Below are 22,322 nucleotides of genomic sequence, written 5' to 3'. Positions count from 1 at the left end.
ATGCATAAATTATTTAACAAATATGTTTTTCAAAAGTGTGATAATTTTGTGATCATCCACATTTCCTATTTATTTTGTTTGAGATTTAATTTAAGTAGAAATAATAATTTTAATATCTACGTTTCCTAATTAAAGTTAAGATAGTAATGTGTGCTATTTCTCTGGCCACAAGTGTACATCAATGCGCCGTGCACGACGTCTTACTTACTTCAATTACTAATTAATTAATCAAATTTTTACCGCATTCAGTAAAAAAATAAAAAACAACCTGTGGAAAAATTGACACCGATCTAGTTAATGATGGCCATTAAAATTTTAAACTGGTTTCTCGAATCACAATATAAACATTGTAATTCGTGTTCCTTTAATTTAAATAATAAATAGGTACATTAGTTTTGGATCAAGATACCATGTTTTTGTGCCAACCAAAAAACTTGATTTACTACACGTGGATGTTTAGTCCTCATATAATTATTTGATCGCACTCAAATGATAAACACATAAACACTAAATTTTTTATTTAGACTGCAGATATAACTTTATTGCGATTAATTTAAATTTAAATTAAGGTTTTAAATTAAAGATATTTGTTGTTTTTTAACACTATTCGTGCGACTGTCATTAAGTGTAGGTACCGTTGCCCATTATTCAATGGACTAATTCTTCACGTTCGACACGAAGAAAACAATAAAATAAAGCTTTAAAACTAAAATACTGTTAGAATATATTTGCATTAAGTGTACAGCTTCAACACTACATTAAAAATGTTTACAAGCATAAAAATTAAACAAATTAGAACTGCTCCTTTTGGATATTGATTTAATGTGGAGAAAATGTCGTTAAATTGTACCGTGTCCTTTTGATATGTTTCCGTAGATTTGCAAATACCAAACGGACATGAAGAAACTTTCACTTTGAGTGGCAGGAATAAGTCACGGCATATCCTCAGATATAAAATGTGCTTATAGTGTAGACCCAAATCTTCGTCACGATTGCGGATTGGTACACTTATTGTGTACAATATCCATAGTAAAAGTCGATTTGCTGAAGCAATAATTTGAACCAATTGTCTGAAATTGGATAATTGATTAAAATTTATTGATAGTCCAAACGCCAGAAGCGATTTAGGTGAAAAATTTAACCGGGGCTGAGGAAAAATGTGGAGAAAGCAGGCGAAATATAATATTTGCAATTTTCTATTGGCATAACGAATCTCGATGCATAATATTTCGTGGTACGCGCCCGTTAACGTCATGTGTACACACAAGATTGAATATTTGCATGTGATTTTGCTAATTAGAACAAATTACTGTTCATTATTGGAAATAATCTCGTGCACGAAGATACTGCGCAACACATGCATTGTTCTTATGCAATTTGCCTTGTGTTTACCGCGGAATGCATTCTAATTGAAATAATTGTGTGTAAAACGAAAAATAATAGGAGTGATAGAGAGATTCGCGATTTCAATTCGTTGACCTCTGTGGCAAAATAACGTGTACGTTTCACACATTTCCACAATAAATATTTGATTTGTAACAATCTGGTGTGCATTAATAAGACACATGTTTTAATATTATTTATTAAATAAACTTAAATACCTATTCCATATTTATGAACACTGTATTTATAAGATTGAATGGTGTGAGTCATGAGCATAAATGTATAAATAAATGTGCAATTTGAAAAAATATACTACTATTCTTCATCGGCTTCCAAATTGATGTGTCCTCCAAACTTTCCGTAAAGATGCGTTTTCAAGTCGCTCATGGTCTCTTTCACTTCTTTGGATTTTTGTTGGAGTTCCTTAATTTCCTCTTGGATTTTTTTCTTGGCTTCTTCAAGACATTTCTAAAAGAACCGCAGTTAGAAAAAACATATAAATATGTTTTACCATTGTCACCTGTGCCGTTTCCAAGTCGTGGTATATGAAAATCTCTCCTACCAAATAAGGAATTTTCTCCTCATCATCGAACAGCTCAATTTCCTCACAGGCGTCTTCGATGCTCTGCAGATCATTCTATAAAACACTAGGTTTAAACTGCTTTACGAATTAAATACGTGCCATTTTACCTCCTTCACTTTAACGTCTCCTTTTAAATCTTCTAATTTGGCGTTTAATCGTGCGAATCGGTTGATTTTCTGTTGGTCCTCGTATGTGATGTGCACATCTGAGTCCTAAAAATAGAAATACACATCTAATGTACTGCGGATGATCATAATACTACAAATTAAATGACTTACCGGTTGGAAAGTTCCTTTATTGGCGGCGGTAGTCATTTTTAAATGGCAATTTAATAATTTAAATGAGTCTTGAGAAGCACGGAAATGTGGAGGTTATGTTACTAATTTGACAGAGGAGTTAAATTTACAGCTTTCGATTATTATACGAAAGTACAATTTTTAAGTAATAGATGGCACTATCGATATACAGTTTTCTAATTTTCAATAAAAATACCTTTTACTATTTGTCTTGTAGATGTTACCTCTGTTTACAGTAATTATTTGTTTAGTTGAATAATCTATACCTATAAATAATATTGGAGTGTCTGTTTGTAATACGCCCCCGGAACTATCCAGACAGATACAAGAGGCCTTCCCTCTTGGCTGCCTGAATAAATAAGTTCCCATCTGCCCATCTGGGTTATAGCTTTTAGAGCTGGTCCCCTATAGAGAGTGATTTTTAGTCCGTGAGAATCGGACACTTGCCTCCGAATTCCTTTCAGGAGTGCGTCTAGTAAGATTTTCCATTCTCTAGTCCAAAAACAAAAAAAAAAACTGTTTGTAATATTGAAATAACCGTTTTTTACTACATGCATATGAATATAAATACAGTATTTATAATTTTTGTCTCTCTGTCTATTTGTTCCGGCTAATCTCTGAAATGGCTGGATTGACTTTGACAGGACTTTTATTGCAGGTAGCTGATGTAATAAGGAGTAACTTAGGCTACATTTATTTTAGAAAAATTCTTTTATTTTAGAAAAATAAAGTAATGTTGAAATGTCCAGTCACGTCGAGCGCTTCCCGGACGAAGTCGCGGGTACAGCTGGGTTAATCATAAAATTAATTTAAAAATTGTTCTATTAATAAAATGATTGTTTCTACGTTTTTAGTAATTTTTTGTGAATCCAGGAAGAATTAGAATTATTTATTTTTACTTTTTTAATGATTTTCAGGAAATTAGTATTAGTAAAAAAATAAAAATCCATAAAGTTATTAAAGTGATACTATGTATTTTAATCACTATGAATTTAATCGTATGGATTTTATCCAATAAATTTTAATTATATGGAAATTGATCGTATGGAATTTGATCCTATGGAAAATGACCATATGGATTTTGATCGTATGGAAAATGATCGTATGGATTTTGAACATATGGAAAATGATCGTATGAATTTTGCTAGTATGGAAAATGATCGTATGGATTTTATCGTATGGAATTAGGTCACTTTACGTTTTTAGTAATTTCTCACGTTTTTAATGAATTTTTGAGATTTTAATAGTTTTTTACGTTTTTAGTAAATTTTTACGTTTTTCGTAACATCATTATATTTATATATATACTGTATGTATATATATTTCTTTAAGACTACCACTCGTAATTGTAGCAATTAATGCACCTAAGAAATTTCGAAAGTATGGCTCATTAGTATTTAATACTCATACGGGAAATTTTCTTTGAAACTAAATTGTTCGAGAGGACCCAAATTTTTTCCAATTTTGCTTTCACAAGAAATTTATTTCACAATAATTTTCACATGAAATTTTTATAATTAAAAATTTTCTGATTATAGAAGTGTAATAAACAGCTTGTAAATAATACAACTCAAATTATTTTTTTGATTTAGGCCCAATTAATTTGGAAACGAATATGATGGCCAGAAATAGCATAAAATTTTTTTAAAATGATTTAATTCACAATTTGTTTATTAAGTCTGTTATTAACAAATATGAAGCAACACACTCATTTAAAAATAAAATAATAAAAGATTCTAACAAAAATCCAACTTCTTTTATTGTCAGACAGATTGAAATAAAAAATAGATAAAATTTTTGCCTGTCTACTAGGCAAATAAAAAATTAATTAATTGAATGCGTACCAGTGTATCTGAATGAACAAAACTAGCAAAGATTTCAATAAAGAAACCAGTTATTGGTTGTGCATTTTCTAATTAACATTTATGTTTCATCCATTTAAAATGTAGCTTCGACTTGAACTTTAACATAATTTAATGGTCCTATCTTCTGTAAGAAAATAGCTATTCTAATCACTTTGATCGTTTAATCAATCAAATGATTTAAAAAACATGAATCTTAATTGTTTTATTTGAAACTTACAGCTTATTAATTTTTTTAACTCACCTTTTCAAGGAGGTATTATTCATCTCAGTTCCACTTGCTGTTAATTCTAAGTAAAATAATATACCAAAGAACAAATTTCCTATTGTCTGAATTGTCTTAAAAAGTCTAATAAACTTTATATATTTCAAAAGTTGAAATTTATAATTGAACAATGATTCGTTTTGGGGTAAAATAAGATAAATAAATAAGCAACAATTTATACATAATACATTTATTACAATAAATTTATTAGGTACACAAAGAATTTACAAATTATTGATGATGTTGCAAGTAAATGTGACTAATTTTCATTCTATGGAAGTCGACATTGCTGTTCAATATAATCATGTTCGTAATCAAAATAAACCTTTTTAAATAGACATGCATGAATTATGTGTATGCATAAAGTACAAATACGGTTTTAAAAATTATGAGTTCAAATCAGTATTTCCTCTCCATAGTAGAATATTGCTAAAAACACGTTACATACAGTTGATATGTTGACAACATCAAACACTAGAGTCTAGGATTATTTATAACATTTTAAAAACATTTAGATTTTTAATATGGCCTCTAGGAACTAGTATAAATGTTACATTAATATAGCTGCTTAGATTATACATAATTAATATGGAATATTTATATTAGCAAACAATTTATAATACTGTACAATCTTAACTTCTTCATTATCCATTCATACTTTATGATCAAACATGTATAATCGAAATTTAAAGCAAGGTCACCAATAAGTACCAAAATAATTTATTTATTGTTCGAAAGGATTAAACAAAATTGGAAGACAAACTAGAATAAAGTAATTGTTCCGATTTTACATGTTTGTAAAATGCAATAAACCGTCGACTTTTTTATTGCAAGTTATAGTTAAACCATGAAAGCTTTGGCTTATTCTTATATCTTAACTTCAAACAAGTTAGATTAGTCAGTCCGTTTAATATTCTGTTTGTAAGCGGTGAATTATTGCGTAAATTAATTAAATCTGGCGATTAAAGCATAAATTATAGGTAAAGAGTTTTGTGGCTGGTTTTAATTTTAGATTGACTAATCTCATATAATTAACAATAGATAAATATCAACGAGATACGACGTTGTTAATGTTTTAAGGAGCTTTTCAAAAATGTTAAAATTTATGCATATTTTGATTAAAATCGTGACTATCCTCGAAATCTCACACTCATCATTCAAAATAAATTATACTCACTAATGCATCAGCGTTATCTTAATAAAAAATATTTACAAAATATAAAATATTACAATTATTAACTAAAACATATATAAATGCGTTTGGTACAGTGCATTTTTTTTAATGTAATTAAAATATGGTAAGTCACAAGAGCCTCAAGCTAAATGAGATTTTACAATACTGAAATAATATAAATAAATCACAGTGAGACTGTAAGCTATGTCGGGTGAACTGCCCAACAAATTTATTCCACAATCAATTATAGTATTTTGTGCTATTTAGGCCTTCAATTAAACAAACTGGCCTGAAAAGAAGCCAAAGGAAACAAGCAAAAAGTAAAACCCCTTTCACTGATATGTCCTGTTGGATTTATTGTCAATTCGAAAGATGTTGGGCAGTTCGTCCGTTTGGCGATTAATTAAAATTTAGAACCGAAATGACGTTGACGTGTTTAATAGTGTTGTAAGTTGGCGGTTTCGGGATGTTTGGCATTTCATTTGCATTTGCGGGCTCTGCGACGGAACCTGCGCATCCTCTGGTCCCACTCGTCCTTCCATTCGATCACAATGGATCTCTGGGTTACGCCCAGGCTGTTTGTGATTATACCTCCGGGCGAATCGTCCTTCTCCCTACCAAGGAACAGGTACGATCTGGAAAAAAAATCATCAGACAATATTACTCCCGCACCCAGCTTTTCGTACTGAAGTAAACTCATGTTCAAAAGTCGTTGATTGTATATATGACAGTGATTATTTTATTAATTTTTATGAAATTCAACTGTATACTTATACTAACGGGGTTCCATTATAATACGGGGAATAATTTGTTATAATGGTCGTACAAACTTGTAAATATATCAACATTTTAAAATAACAAATATTTCAGCTTTTATTTAATGTGAGCTATTAAAATAATTTTTATTTACTATTGTGTTTTATACTCCCTTATAAAAACTACTATATTTAGTCTATAAAATATTATACATATTTTACTAACTTGAACATTTGGTGTAATTTTTTTATTTTAATATTTTGATCCACCTCCGGGTACAAACTCCATCTTGAATTGCAGAGAAAAGTTCATTTAAATTTGTAAAATTTGGTTATAAACATGATCCCCGATGTTTTCTATAGGGTTGATGTTGGGAAGAGGTTGGGACGGTCAAGACAAAACAAGGATACTATGATTTTTTAACCAATTTGTCACAATTTTGTACTTTGAAATTGTTTTCATGTTCAAACACATTTATTACGAGCATCATTTCTTCCAATATATGGAATCAATTTGTTGTTTAATATATTCCTGTACATAAATTAGTCTATGTATCCTATGTGCCAGAACCATTGAAACATTCCCATAGCATAATTGAACCGCTACCATGTTTCATTGTGGCGTATAAACAATATTTGTGTAGTTTGGTCCATGTAGGATGTCTGACATAAGTAGAACCATCATTTTTTATAAAATAAATTTAGACTCGTCACTACAAACTACTCGTCTCTATTTTTCTGTGATCCTAAGCAAATCAAAATTGGACCTTCACATTTTTAGGTTTTTTTTTGTACGTCTGAGGTAAAACGAACCTCCTGAGAGTATTTAAACTAATTTCAGCAGGTCCCATTTCCTCTAGGTTGGCTTTCATTTTAGTTGACGATAAGATTAGATTGTCTTGACATTCGAATTATCCAATTATCGAATTTTTTTCATGATATTCAAATTCAGACAAATATATTCTACCAGAAACTCGATAACGCCAAATTATAATTTTTCTTACAGTTTCACTTCGACCAATGATTATTAAATAATTATAATAGATAAAAGATCATTAATACCTATTCGATTTAAATTCATAGAAAATAATGAAAAAATATGAAGTAAAAAGTTGCTATAACTTTGTCACTTGAAAAATAAAGAAAAACAAGTTTTTAAAAAATAAAATTAGATCGACCAGCCGCATTGTAGATACAAGAATAACAGGAAAAAAAAACAATAAATATGATAGATACTGGTATACAATTCAAGTAGTTCAATTCATATTTTTAATATATTTAAACATGGGTCAATATACTACCAGAAACATTGAACAACCTCATAGATGGCATGCAGAGGAAGTGTTAAGCTGCCATCGATGCCCATGGAGGACCTAATATTAATATTTATGTTAAATTTAGTGTACATTTTTACTAAATAAATTTTATTTTTCATCACGCTTATTACATACTTTTTTTAATATCCAAAACTTTTGTATATAAGTTTATTAGAGAATGTTAAATAAAATATTCGCATCTTTATCTACGAAAAACATGTATAAGGTACAACAATTTATATAATACCAAGGAAGTTGGCTGCCATAAATAACTGGATATTTTCAGAGCACCTTTTAGAAAACTATTTTAAATTTCAAATGTATTTTTCATAAAGTAATCTTCAATGTGAATATCAAAGATGGGCTCAAGTAAGAGGAAATGTAATCCCCTCGGTCAACCATAAATATGATAATAAAAACATAAATGTAACAAACATTTTTGAAATAACAAATCGATTTCTTAGGATTCTTTCTCTTTTATATGCTGTTCGGTGGGTTTTATTACGTTTAACTGTGGTCACCTGACAATAGGAGTTTACATGTACTATCTAAGGAATTATCAAAAAATTTTAAATAAAACATTGGACAGGAATTTTTAGAAATAATTTTTAAGTTTTGAGATTATCTCATTTCAAAAAGCAATAAAATTATTGAAATATCAAAACTAAATTAAAATTTCAAGTCTGCCAAGAATATTCATCCACCCCACCGTTTTTTTCTCTCATTCCAATAATTAATTCATCCACCTTTCAGCGTTTTAATCTTGAGACGTGTTTAATCTGGACACTAATGGATTGTTCACCCATTATTGTAATGATTGCCTTAATAACTTTGGGACAGCGCCCGATAATTTATTCATTTCGCTGGTGCATTTTTAAGCATTGGGTCTGAATTATTGCGCGATTTGCATGTGCTGAAACGATTAGAGAAAATCACCGGTCTACGCAGTTTTTAATTAAACGGCTTGTTGTCGGACACCTTTGCTCAGTGTTTCGTGATTTTATAATTACATGCAACGTTGCTATTTTGGTAATTATTTATGTGGGGGATCAATACTTAATAAAAACATGAACGTTAAATTCACACTCATTGCATATAAACATAAACACATAATAAACACGCATTCTATTAAAATAAATTAATGAAGAATAACAAATTACATTAATTTCAGCGAATATGGACGCGTAAGCGGGATAATTACGTCGTTACCGTTCATGTGCAATTATGTAGATTTCTAACTTCGAAGGCAGATTACGCTAATGTAGAATTTCGAATTGAATCAATTTAAGTGTACTAGCTCCATCCACTGACTGCGAACATTCAACTTCAACGCTCCGCATATAGTTTAAATGTTTGAACGTTGTGCCATCGGTTTAATGGAACCTGTTTTTTTTGTGTGGCTGGTTACTTACTTGCCGGTCTTGATTTTCGGACACTTGCAGGCCAAATCAGATGCTGGTACCAACATTGAAACGGGACCCTTTCGTATCCTGGAACCGGGTGACTTTTTGTATATAAGGTCGACGTGTATCATGAATCTGACCCATCCTTTTGTGTGCTCCTCTTCCTCGCCATCCAGTCTTGACAACACTTTTCCCATTATTGCTGCAAGTGGAATTTTAAATTAATTCTAAACAGTTTTATTATAAACAAACATTTTTGTTAATAAGTAATTAAACTCAAAAGCCAAGCCAAGTTTTTCCCGGATCTCCCGTTTTGATTTCACACCTCCCACTGACTTGAGGCCGGCACGTTATAAAACTATAATTTTATTAAATAAATTAATATTAATGTGTTAGTTTTACATATAAATTGTGTAATTTTCTCCGTGCGACGATTTACGATGCAAGGCCGGATTTTATGGCTTTCGGATGTAGTAAATACTCAAAAAGGAGAACGAAATTACATGCATAAACACCATACAATAAACATGACCAGTAAATTAAAGCCGATGAAGAAAAACCCATCCATTACACATTAAAAAACGACTTACCGTAATCTCTCTTGCAATATTTGTTGAGGTTTAGTCTTCTGGTGGCGGCTTTGCACTTTCCGCACTGATCTGAAAAAGTGTCAAAGTATTTTTATTTCCGTACGTGACTTAAGCGAAAGGGGGTCAATAGGAAACATGTGAAGTTACCACTTGGGTCCCTCCACAAACTTCCGACGTTCCCAGTACCAGCGCCTATTTACTGGAATCGCGAATTTACATTTCTGGAATAAAGTTTAGGAAGGCGACTGGAGCATTGGCAATCGAACAGTAATTCGACGGAAGTTATAAAAAATCAATCAGGGGGAAGCCGTTGAAAATTGCTGAGCAAAAGGAAAACGTTTTATTAATATTCATAAAGACATAGTAGCACTCATATTTTAGTCCTGAAATCTGAAATCTATTTCCTAATAAGAAGGGGGGAAACTCCAATTCAATCTCTTCTTATATTGAGCTCCGAAAAATCATTATGTCTCGACTTATTTGCATTTTGGAATAACTTAAGAACAGTCCGCATTCGGCCAATAACTTGTTGTATGGAGCAATGATTTACATTGTCTGGTTGAAATTTTTGCACCATTAACTGAATCCCCGTAAGACTCAATGGCGTGCATCCACCGTTTGAAGGGAGAGTCTGGATTAAATAAGTATTACATTGATTGCTTGTGCGTTCAAGTAATCTCCAGCCTGTAAATAATTAACGCATATCGGGAACTGTGCGGTTCAAACAACACACTGCCATTATCAAGGGGGAACGTACTCCCTTTGTTTCAAACTGACAAAGCCGGGAGAATACGCGTTTTAAATCACTAATTGCGACGCATAATACAACTGCATCATCAAAACAAAATGCTTGGATGTTTTATTCAAAAATTATGATTTCACCTGAAACATCCTTGGGTTTAAAAACATGTTAATATTCAAGAAGCTCTTAAATATAAGTTATTTATTATTAGTTTGTCAAGAAAATTATTGCATTTTTTGTTTCTTAGTGATGAATATTAGGTCAAATTTTATGTAAATTTAAAATCATTTGGCCATTTATTCAGGAGTATGGATAAGAAGCAAATTTGTACAATTTTCTTGTATTCGCTCGTGACAACAAATTTGGGCCAGGAACCACTAACAAACGTACAGCATAATGGTGGTTCCAATAATGTGGGGCGAGGACGAGAGACTTGACATGTACAGCAGTCCGCCATCTGATTTAGACAACGATCAATTAAGGGGCTTAGTTGAATCTAATTAACGTCATATTCTTCGAGAGTTTGAAGTTGACTGACTGGACGATCATTTTCAACCACCTGAAATAGACTGGACTACCAAAAAACTCGAGAAATGGATTACAGCTTCATGAATCCTGGTGTAGCAAGTGCGGCGGTGAAGTATTGCCAACATATCAACGAAATGCACCAAAAATAGCAGAGTATGTGTTCAATATTGGTCAACAGAAAGGGGCAAATTCTTCTTTATGATAACGCTCATCCAGCTGACACTGCAGAAGTGGAAGTGTATGAAAGTCTGAATAGATTTGTCGCTTCCAGACCCACAGAGTTCTATTCCACTGGTAGTATTATTCCATATTATTTATTCCGGTGGGAAAAAGGAATAAATAAGTTTGTTGCTCGTTGGAAAAATTGTATTGACTCAAATGGTTCTTATTCCACCGGTATAAATAAGTTTGTTGCTCATTGTTAAAATTGTATTGACTCAAATGGTTCTTATTTCGATTAATAAAATTTTGTTTAGGCTGAGATTTTATTTTTAATGATGAAAAATGTAACTTTCTTCACAACCTAATATTTTCTGACAGATGAGATAATTATTTTCTCATTAGCAAAATAAATTGTAATATCCTTACAACTAATATTTCAACATATCTCTAGTTTCACAACACCATTGCACGGAACAAATTTAATTAAAGTAAAAACGCAGGTCGCAGCCAACCCCAAACATAATGTATGCATGTTCAAAGAGTAATGCGATATTCATTAAAATGTGCAAGGGTAGTTGTCGGAATTCATTTATCATTTTAGTTTAGTTATAATTAACGATCCGCCCCCATTTACTCAAAACATAGCGAATATTTTATCATAAAGGTAATCAGTTCGAAGCTGAGGCAGACACAAAAATAAATGTAAACGTATTTGTAAAATTAAAAATTGCCTGTCCAAATTCTCCTGTACCGAAGCGGAGAAAAATAATGGACCGCCAAAACAAAAACCTACAGGCAAATTAAGCGTATGAAATCGTAAAAAAAATTCTTCGCGTCGCCCCCGACGTCCAGGACGAGAGGGGGACGCACGATCCCGCGTTCGTAACTAATTCAGGCAAAACTTTTCCAATCCGAACCCCGCGGGTCGTGTCGCTGCCGCTCGGGCGGATGTTTGAATATATTTTTCCGGGACTGCAAGGGATTTTCCCGTCGATTAGGTCGCGTTTGATGCGACCCTACCTACGGCCGAGGGGGAACGCTCCCTCCGCGAGCCCCCCAGGTTTTGTTTCGGTAAACGTTTTGATAAATAAGTCGGCGGCCGGACGATACAAGTCGCACGGGATTATGAGAATTAGGTCTGTCAATATTGCGGTGCACGGCATCCAATCACGGGATCACCGTGTTAACTGGGTTGCCTAGTATATGGCAGCAGTTTGTGGCACCCCCTCCCAGAGGGTAGAGTAAATTACCTATAATTATTGTTGTCGCTATTTCGACTAATAAAGATTTACAGTTGGGACGGCTTAAGGAAAGCAATTATTTTAAAAATCCAATTTTATGGAAAAACAGTTTTAGCTTATCTCTGAAACTTACTCTCCAGATAAATGACATATTTTATGTCCAATTTCTTTTATTGCATACACGAGTAATAAAAACTTTATTGCGTTGCTAAGGATGTAAATTTGTTACGGTAATTTTATTAGCTGTAGGATTACGAATTCCAACTTTGACATGGAACTTCGACATGTTACGTAGTTTATTATTTATTAAAATCATAATATCAACTAAATCGGTTTTGTAATAAAGTATAACGTTTCAAGACCGTAGACATTAAAAATATAGAAAATCTTAGCATTAATTAATCAAATTTGCTTTCGTTTCCCTTGAGTTCGATGCGTATTCAAAATTCTAATCTGATAAGAAATAGTGTAGTATTATCACTTTTTAATATGTTGTTCAATAATTAAACTTTTCACACCATTCCGGGATATTTAAATTAAATTTTATAACCGATATCGAGTGGAATCTTGTTTTCCTGCATGTTAATACCCACAATAAATAAAACGGATAAAATCTTAATTTGATAAAAACGTTAATGGTTTACAATAAAATCCTCGGCCTTGTTGTAAAATGGTTCATTTAAACATCTGCCCCTGACAATTCGACAATTGAGCCGCTACGGTTTGGGCCTACGCGATCCTTTTTACTTAATTGAAGTATTCAATTTTAAGTCCGACTTACTTCAGGTATTTTTAAGACAGGATCGTTACGGCGACTGTAAACTAAATTGCTGATTTTATCAATATATATTACACGGACAGTGTTTTTACGGTTAGTTGCCGCGTAAAAATAAGCACCTACTTAGTTTCCCGTAGTTTGTACTAAACTGCCGTAAAATTCCTTACATTGTCGTTCGACCTTTCATTTCTGTGTGCATTTTATTTTTGACGTCAATAAATGTGCAATAAATCACATCTCACAATCAAGGACGGGCTGTTGCGAGACGGATGCCGAATCGAGATTAATATAAAATCTTTTAATAAATCTTTTATTGAATGCAGATGTAGATAAAATACGCTTCAAAGGAGGCTGCAAATGTTTGACAAGGATAAACATCTTCTGAAGAGTCTAGGTCATACTCCCGGCAATAAATATCGACCAGTCAGTATGTCTGCTGGAAAAAGAATAAATATAAAAATGTGTACAAGGATCACATTACTTTAAAGTCATTTTGTCACTGTGTTGTAAGAGGTTATTTTTTACGACTCTAAAACCGAAAATGAGAGTAACAACTTCCTAACATGTAAGATTTTTTACTTATTTAAAAATTACTGGAGAATTAATGCTAAATGGGCTGATATTTAAATTTTTCCCCGAAATTTTGGATAAACATGGAGAAAGATTCCATCAAAATATTCTAAAAATGGACAACGATATCAAGGCAGATGGAAACCACCAATGATGTGGTTATGAGAGAAAGCGATCAGGAGTATAAGTGATTTGCAAAAAAAAATTATGCAAAAGATTTAGTGTAAATAAACTCCGTTATTCTTGAATTTTGTTTCTTTATTTGAACTTCAATCAAAATTATATATGATGTATGGTGTATGATATATTCTTTAACTCAAACACAATAGGTGAAATTTTTCGAATATAAACTCATAATTCGGATATTTTAAATATCCCAGCAGACCCTGTTTCAACATTAGAAGCAATTTTTTTCTTCGTAATTGTTGCATAGTGTAATTGATATTATCACAGATGGTTACTTTTAATCCGCTTTAATCTGAAAAATTATCACATAACTCGGCAGTCGAACGGAAAGAGGATTACTTCCTTTATGATAATCCGATTTTATTGAAAAGTAAAATTATGTAAGTTTATGAAGTAACTTTGCGAAACTTTCTCCCAGACCATATTGAAAGATCGTAAACAATCGGAATTGATTCAATTATAAGTTTTAAAGTCCGTATTATGTAACTTTTTCCGGAGGGAGAACTTTTTCACTCTGCCCACATCCTTTTGATCAAATCGAACTAATTGCTCATGTATAATGTATGCGGCCGACTGAAAGAATTTAATAAAGAATTCAGGAGTTTCATAGTTCCGTCAATTGAATAAATGCACCCGAACAACAATTTAATTAATAACAACCGTAATTACGTAAGTCGGTACGTTACGTTCGCTCACTTTATTATTATTATTTTTTTAACAATGAACTAAACAATCCGTTTCATTGTGATATCCGTCTAGTTTTCTGGGGTCTCTGAGACAAGACGCGATAAGAGAAAAAGTGGCGAAGGTTAACGAACCTCGAGCTCCAACAACTGACCTGTTCCTGGGGGACAAATCATGACGGTTAATGAGTTAATTGAGAATAAAAACGCCGTCTTTGGATGTAACTGACACTCGCGGGTACAACAAACACGTCACCAGTTGTGCCAAACGTACAAAAAACAATTGTCGAAGACACTAAACGACGTCTAATTAATTTTAGTGAGGACGATAAAATGTACATTGCCTTCGTGTGGTTGTATCAGCAGTAGCCTTTTAAGTAAATTAGGGAGTCCAACAATAAAACAAATGTGCATAAATATTTTATCTGTACGTTGAATAGTGGAGCGGTAATTTAAAACAGTATTCTCTTTTGCAGTCTCTGTAAAAGGATAACTGTTTACATAAACATTAGAGTAGTTCTAAAACCACGTAGTTATAAAATATTTAAATTATTCATGAGTAAAGTTTGCGGGTCCGTGGAAATTCTTGTTCGGATCTGCGTCTTATATTTATAACTACGACGAGTTTTCCATTAGTTTTAGTGGTAAATATGTATTTAACATTGTTTTGCATGTCAAACATTTTTTCGGCTTTAACGTTTAAATTGTGTATTAAAAATTGCGGTATTTTTTATTACGTTGTAATTTGTTATAACTGAAACTATTATGAAAGCCCGTATTTGATGTTAAGCACATTTGTTTCGCCGTCGCGTTTTGCAATTCGAAAGCAATAAACTAATAGTTTATTGAGTTATAAAAATGTATAGAGAATTGAGCAGAGGAAAAATGCTTCATCGGTACAACTTTATTTATTTATTTAAATCAAATAGTAAAAATAAAATATTTATGTTAAATATTATCTTGGTAATAAACCTATTTCTTTTTCGATGTGGCAAATTCTGATTCAAATCTTCAAAATCCTCCAAATTATCTCCTTTCAAAAATTTTGATAAAAAATTTAAGTAGATTAATAAAATTGTTAACTAAAATCAAAAGAATTCATTAAAATCATTGAAATAAATGAATTTTGAATCATTAAAATTAGTCCAAAACTATAAATGTTTTTATATCTGATTTTAAACTGAATTAAAAAAAGTAATTAATAACTGTATGTAGTCAAGTTTTCATAAGTTTAATATATAATATTTAATAATATTTTATATTAGGTACAGAAATATTAGACTTATAATTTCTAAAAATAAATATAATAATTATTAAATTATTTTATTAAACTTATAAAAATTTATAATTGACAAAGGAAAAAATGATTCATTGGTACATTTAAGAGTTAAATGAAATTAATTTTTACTAACACTTTTGATTTCATATCTTATTTTATTATTTGTTAATGTTATTATTATTTTTGTATTTATTCATTTAAATTAAATAGTAAAAATAAAATATTTATGTTAAATATAATAATTTTGTTTATTAATATATATCATTATCTCATTATCTCTCTCGTAAAATTTTGATAAAAATTTTTAACTACAATCAAAAGAATTTATTGAAAATCATTGAAATACATGAATCTTGAATTATTATCAAATTAGACCAAAACTATTAATGTTAAAGATTTTAAATTAAATGAAAATTTGTAATATCGAGAAACTATCAAATATCATATATTTCTTTCTTTGCAATCTTTCTAACTATGTTATTTATTTTTTTTATTTCATTTTTAGTAAAAATGGTTTAGTCCTATAATTTGAGTTTAAAAATTAGCTTTAGCGTTTGGAAAAGATGTTGAAGTTAAATAAGTAGGATTTCACACATAATTAGAAGTGGCAATGAAGATAAACAACTTCAAAATTATTTAGGAATTAGTATTAATGAAGAATTTAAGCAATATGTACTGAAAAAATATACAATATATTTAGTTATAGATTATCATTATTAAACTGCGTTGAACCAACAATTATTAAGAAGTTTTATGAATCAAAAAGTTGAACACAGTCAATTCTTTACTTGATATGGAGAAAGATTTTAATGACTCTGTGATGGATATTCACGTGGAATTTTGTATATTGACCAACTTCCAAGAGGCCAAACAAAGAAGAACTCCTTTAATCAATGGAAAAGGAATATTAACATAAAACCTCTTAATATTCAAAAGACATTTCAAAATATTAAATGGTTATTAATGGATTTATTATTGAGGTTCAACTTTCTGTAATTTCCAAGAACCCACAAAACTTTCCTTGCATGTACTTGCTTGAAAGACGTTCGCAAAAATTGTTGATTATCTCGTTGAATAAAAAATCACTTTTTCTGACACCTAATATTTCTTCCATAACCAGCCACTTCAAGCCAATAAAATCAGCTGAAACAAGTATTGCTACCACTCTTTGAATCGCCCCTTTTAGTTATAAAAATATGTCAGTTTTATCCCCCAATTTTTCTCGTAGGACGTCCGACCGTAAATTATGTTGAACGAGCGGCGGCGCAACCAACAACTTACACTAGACACCAGTTTGTCGGACAAGACATAAAAATAAATCACGGGGGGTGATAAAAAATAACAAGCGACGCGCGATACGAAACAAGGTTAATGTCGCACTTACTCACCTCCCGACGCGGAGTCCGGATCCTCTCCGGTGTAGTCGTCCGATTCCTCCTCCGTAGCCATCATCTGCACCACCACCGGGATTTCTGGAAAACGAGACATCACTCGGTTTAGTTTAGTTTTTTTTTATGGTTTATGGCGTGCAGGTAAACGTGTCGATGCACGTGTGCCGACCAGATAAGAGTATGCAGCTGTTAAAGGGTTTTTTTTATATTATTACCGAGCCAGAGACGAGTATGATTTATTGGAGGTCGGCGTATCTGGAGCGTGGCTGCAGCAGCTTTATTGGAAAACGCTTCGAATGTACCATAAGCGAGATCTGATGTGCATATTATTCATTCGAATACGTTTGGTGCATTAAAAAAAGTTAATAGAACACGTCGTGGGGAATGGAGATAGGCCTTTTGCCGAGCTGTATGAATGCACACTTCTCCTGTTACTCGTATCAGCAAGTCATTAGTTCCATTCGTGTTGTACCCGAGTTAAATAAAATGAAAAAGAGCGCCGTGAAACACATCGGTAAATAAAGATTAAGCGGAGATGTACTCACTGATGCAGGGTGCAATATGCGACCGGCTCTGTTGGTATCCTTTGGCGCAGCGATTACACGTGATGCCTATGACGCCGTCCTTGCAAGGGCATTGTCCTGTAGCCTGGTTGCAGGTCTTCCCCGAGGCTCCCACCGGATGGCAGTCGCACGCTGCAAAAAAAAAACAATTCAGTTTTAATTCATCCAGTTTTGCAAATTTGCCGAATAAACAAACGAGATAATCCGATTTCGTCTGAATAGTTCAGAACAAACAGGTCCATTAAAACACTTATCCCAAACATTGTTCTCTATCGCTCTAAAATCCGGCCGTATTTCGTTCGGCCTGGGCATCCACAAATCCAAGCCAACCTGTTAATTTCCAATTACGATGCGGATCTAGGAATAAGCGTTGACGTTAAAGGCACATTACACCGTAAAAAACCGTGTAAATATTCAGCGGCATTGTCTAATGTGTTTTATGTGCCGAGATACGGCCGCCAGTAATCGGGATGCAGATGGCATTCTAAATTACCCAACGTCTAGATACGGTGAGGAGACACGGAACAATATTGTCTCGGGGGAATCCTTTGTCGTACGGCCCGAAATGCATCCAACGAACACGATTTGTGTCTTTTTGGCAGCTTCATTGTGACGCTTTTGTTTGTTGGTCTAATTTAGAAATGTAAGTTAAAAGGTCTTCCACACACTGGTGGATTTGGGGCTTTTGTTTAAAAATTATAAATTGTCTCAATGCAGTACACAAGTAATTTTGAAGGAAACATTTCTTTTTGGCAGCTTCATTGTGAGGCTTTTGTTTGTTGATCTAATTTAGAAATGTAAGTTAAAAAGTCAGTTACACCTTGGTGGATTTAAGACTTGTTTAAGAATCATAAAAGAAAGAAAAATTAAAATGGTTTTTTCAAAATTATTATGTTTTGTTTTAAAATTGAATGCAGTGTAACTTTTTGATGATTTAATGAACTTCTGGTGATTTGTGTCATTTTGTCAGCTTCATTGTGATGCTTATGTTTATTGGTCTAATTTAGAAATGTAAGTTAAACGGTCTTCTACACACTGGTGGGTTGAAATCTTTTGTTTAAGTATAATAAATTATCTCAATGCAGTGCACAACTAATTATAAATTGTCTCTCTTCCAAAATTGTCATATTTTTGTCACACATTATAACTTTTTGACGATTTAGTGGTTGAACTTATCGCTACTTTGTTTTTTTGGCAAATTCATTGTGACGCTTTTGTTTGTTGATCTAATTTAGAAATGTATGTTAAAATGTCAGTTACACTTTTGTTTAAAAATCATAAACTGTCTCATTGTAATGTACAACTAATTTTAAATGAAAAATTAAAATGGTTCTTCCAAAATTATCAAACTTTGTCTTAAAATCGAATGTAATGTAGCTTTTTGATGATTTAGTGGTTAGACTTCTGGCGATTCGTGTCTTTTTGGCAGCTTCATTTTTATACTTATGTTTATTGGTCAAATTTAGAAATGTAAGTTAAAAGGTCTTTCACACATTGGTTTGATTTGAGGCTTTCGTTTCAGAATTATAAATTGTCTTAATGCAGTGCACAACTAATTTTGAAGGAAAAATTCAAATAGTTCTTCCTAAATTATCACATTTTTGTCTTTCAATCAAATGCAGTATAGCTTTTTATACTTATGATTATTAGTGGTTGGACTTCAGGATATTTGGTAGCTTCATTGTGACACATTTGTTTGCAGGTCTAATTTAGAAATGTAAATTAAAAGGATATCCACACAGATTTTAAGGCTTTTGTTTAAGAATGATATATTGTCTCAGTGCAGTGCACAAATAATTTTGACGGAAAAATTCAATTAATCAGATGTTTGCTTTAAAATAAAATGCATGATAGCTTTTTAGATGATTTAGTGGTTGGACTTCTGGTAGTTTATTGGGCTATGGTACCCTGTGTGGTACCACTGATCTGGCACAATAAATATGCATAACAAATTTCAGTCCAGCGTTATATAAACGCCAATCACTGGTACCTATATGGTTATTCATAAAGTTAAACATCGTCGCCCGCAGAAACAAGTTGATGCTGGTCATTTTTTCTCAACCTTCAGATGTCATAAATATGTAAATTGATTTAACTGATGTATGATGATTCGATGGAACCTGCACATTCTACACGTCGTCTAAATGTGGAGCAGCCAGTTATTTGGCGTTCGATTGTCAAGAGCAATTTCTCATATGATATAATCTAATTGATCGCTGTTTAATAACGTTGCTAGATGTATCCCGATACTAATGACTCGACAACAGCTCGAGAAACTGTAATTTAATATGTCTTCGGTACCAAACGATATTTGTCATTTCCAAGCATTTTGATTGGGTCTCGTCAAAGATTCACGGATTCATGAAAAAAGATTCGATCTATCGTTCGATTATCAATCACGATCCCGAAGCAACGGACGGCAATTACCGAGTCAAAGACAAGCCTCATTATTGTATCATATTTCAGCCGATGTATCGGCCAATATCGTTGCGGAGTTGCACACTCGAGACCGCGATTTCCGCGTTCATAATTCACCTGGACGTCCGCAAAACGAGAATTCGTAACAAAAATGTCAATAGGTGCGTTACGAAACATGCGGACGTCGCAACAGATGTTTGTCCCAATGTGGAAAACTGTGTACCAATTACGAAATCTCACTCGAAGAACATCCATCCATATGGCGGAATTGCTGGTACCAAAATTGATTTTTTGATGTTCTCATACTCCAAGAAACTGATGATGAAATGTCCAATTAAAAACGGACATTACTAGACAAGATTAAAGCTGTGATTTATTATATCTGGCAAAGCTGAGAGTAAATTTCTGTTAGTTAGTGAAGTACTTATTAATTTTCTATGAACTAATAACGGAATGTGGAAACCCGGCGACTCAAAGACATAATAATCCTTAGATAAACCAATAGATTTAACAACAAATGTGCAGGTGAACGGTAACGTAAGCCCATGTTTTCAGTGTCTTCCCCTTTCTAGTAAGCAAGTCTTGTTTGTATCAAAGTTAATTATACACTGTGCCAGGATCTCGTCTTTCAGAATCATGATGGAACACGTTTAAATTCAATTAATTCAAAATTAATTTATGATTGTTAGGAAATATTTTGAGTAGTGTTTGTAGTCTGATGTATTAGTAGCTCTTAGTTAATTAAATAAGTTTTAGTCAGCATCACACTGATATTGTAATTACGGCGGAGTATTCTTATCCATTATGAAATTATGTTGCCCGGAAGCGATATTAAGAACATTAAAGTTAATTATTTCTTACTCCCGCGGTTGCATAGCCTTCAAGTTTAACAAAAGTTTCTGCATCCATTATGTGAGAGGCTGTATAGGCAGTTTACTTCGGACAAATTGAATTTGGTTTTAATGTGTCAAAATTGATTTAATTTCACCTATTATTACCTCCGGTTGTATCTTGGTCGTTGCATCTGACTCAACCACGGCCGACCTTTTATAAAAAAGTTATAATGAATGGGCTCGTTTAGGAATGCCAGCGATATTATCGGAAGATTTAGATAAAATACAGTCCACTAAAACGTGAAACAATCCTCAACTCGGAAAACGTATTTTATTGTGCTCACGTATTCTTCGTTTTTAATGAACATAAACATTATCTTGATCTGAAGGGACGTTGATTTTTTCTTATTTTCTTATTTCAGCTATTAATCATAGAACAGCCGGGGATTTTGATAAATTGGCAGCGTCTAACGGGAGACGTGATCGACGTTATTGCGATCAGCAGGTGGCGAAAGATCGGTGGGGAATTAAAATCGAAAAACTTTCGCCAGGTGTTGTTTGGGCACAAAACTGACAACGAAACATCACCCGTGAGTTATTCCTTGTTTAAACAGCCAGATTGCGGCGATCAACTCGAAAATACGCCTCGTAATTCCGTACGGTTTTCGTTTTCAACTCGCAGGCGATTATTCATGGTTTCAGAAGGGTTACGGGCAACTGTAGTTAACTATGTTTGCTCTCTACTCAATTTATATCCAAATAATTTTGATAAGCACTCGGTTGTGGCGGCGTGGGCAGATTTACCGCTATTCAGACGTTTAAATATGATTTATACGTCGTCTTTCTAAGTTCACCCCGACCAAAACGACCCGGCAAATTTTATGCTCCTAAAGCAATTTATTTATTTTACATAAAAATTGGATTTTAAAAACTTAATTACGTAAGTAAAAAGGTTTTCTCTTATTAAGATGATTTTTAAAATAATTTATAAAAATATAAAAAATTTGATAAAAGAATATCAGGATAGAATTTGTTCCAAGAAATTAGTATACCACATAATAATAATTATTATTAATATTTTTCGAAATCGGGAAAAATAAACATATACATCCATTGCAAATTTATTTAAAATAAGTTTTTATTTATAATTGTTATAAAAAATATTAAAAAATGTTTTTCTAAACAAATTTAAAATTAATAAAATTTGATGTTTAAATAAATAAAAATTTGAACTTAATATGGGGTTATTTCCATCTCTACTACAAATGACAGCCTCACATCTTCTGTTCATATTTAAAATCAGGGATCGAATTTCATTTTG

General features: G+C 32.3%; 2 protein-coding genes across 3 annotated transcripts in view; both read right to left on the bottom strand.

Moving 5' to 3' along the window:
• Positions 1-1,566: 1,566 nt before the first annotated feature.
• LOC109595346 (probable prefoldin subunit 4) lies at positions 1,567-2,389 on the bottom strand. The gene is made up of 4 exons (XM_020010686.2): positions 2,245-2,389; positions 2,074-2,178; positions 1,904-2,020; positions 1,567-1,851 (listed from the first exon to the last, which is right to left on the bottom strand). The coding sequence occupies exons 1-4, from the start codon at positions 2,278-2,280 to the stop codon at positions 1,699-1,701; spliced, it is 411 nt and encodes a 136-aa protein (XP_019866245.1). The 5' UTR covers positions 2,281-2,389; the 3' UTR covers positions 1,567-1,698.
• A 2,180-nt stretch (positions 2,390-4,569) lies between these two features.
• Positions 4,570-22,322, bottom strand: part of LOC109595353 (netrin-1) — a 175,053-nt gene continuing 157,300 nt past the window's right edge. Inside the window, exons 3-7 of one of the 2 annotated variants that reach the window (XM_020010694.2) lie at positions 17,733-17,882; positions 17,185-17,268; positions 9,628-9,696; positions 9,047-9,239; positions 4,570-6,198 (exon numbers count right to left, since the gene is read on the bottom strand). In XM_020010694.2, coding sequence (XP_019866253.2) covers positions 6,042-6,198; positions 9,047-9,239; positions 9,628-9,696; positions 17,185-17,268; positions 17,733-17,882 — 653 coding nt within the window. In that variant the 3' untranslated portion in view covers positions 4,570-6,041. Of the gene's footprint in view, positions 6,199-9,046; positions 9,240-9,627; positions 9,697-17,180; positions 17,269-17,732; positions 17,883-22,322 lie in introns of both variants that reach the window. The other variant, XM_049963577.1, reaches the window with a different exon arrangement.

The sequence above is a fragment of the Aethina tumida genome, chromosome 2, assembly GCF_024364675.1.
Source record: "Aethina tumida isolate Nest 87 chromosome 2, icAetTumi1.1, whole genome shotgun sequence".
Lineage (NCBI taxonomy): Eukaryota > Metazoa > Arthropoda > Insecta > Coleoptera > Nitidulidae > Aethina > Aethina tumida.
Note: the sequence above shows the minus strand (reverse complement) of the source record. Positions and strands in the feature narration are given on the sequence as shown.

Bases quoted from the DNA above. Each gene is read 5' to 3' on its own strand.
- LOC109595346 (XM_020010686.2), bottom strand. From the start codon at position 2,280: ATGACTACCGCCGCCAATAAAGGAACTTTCCAACCG. The intron at 2,021-2,073 runs GTAAAATGGCAC...AGTGTTTTATAG, and splicing joins GAGACGTTAAAGTGAAGGAG to AATGATCTGCAGAGCATCGA. The intron at 1,852-1,903 runs GTGACAATGGTA...CGGTTCTTTTAG, and splicing joins ACGACTTGGAAACGGCACAG to AAATGTCTTGAAGAAGCCAA.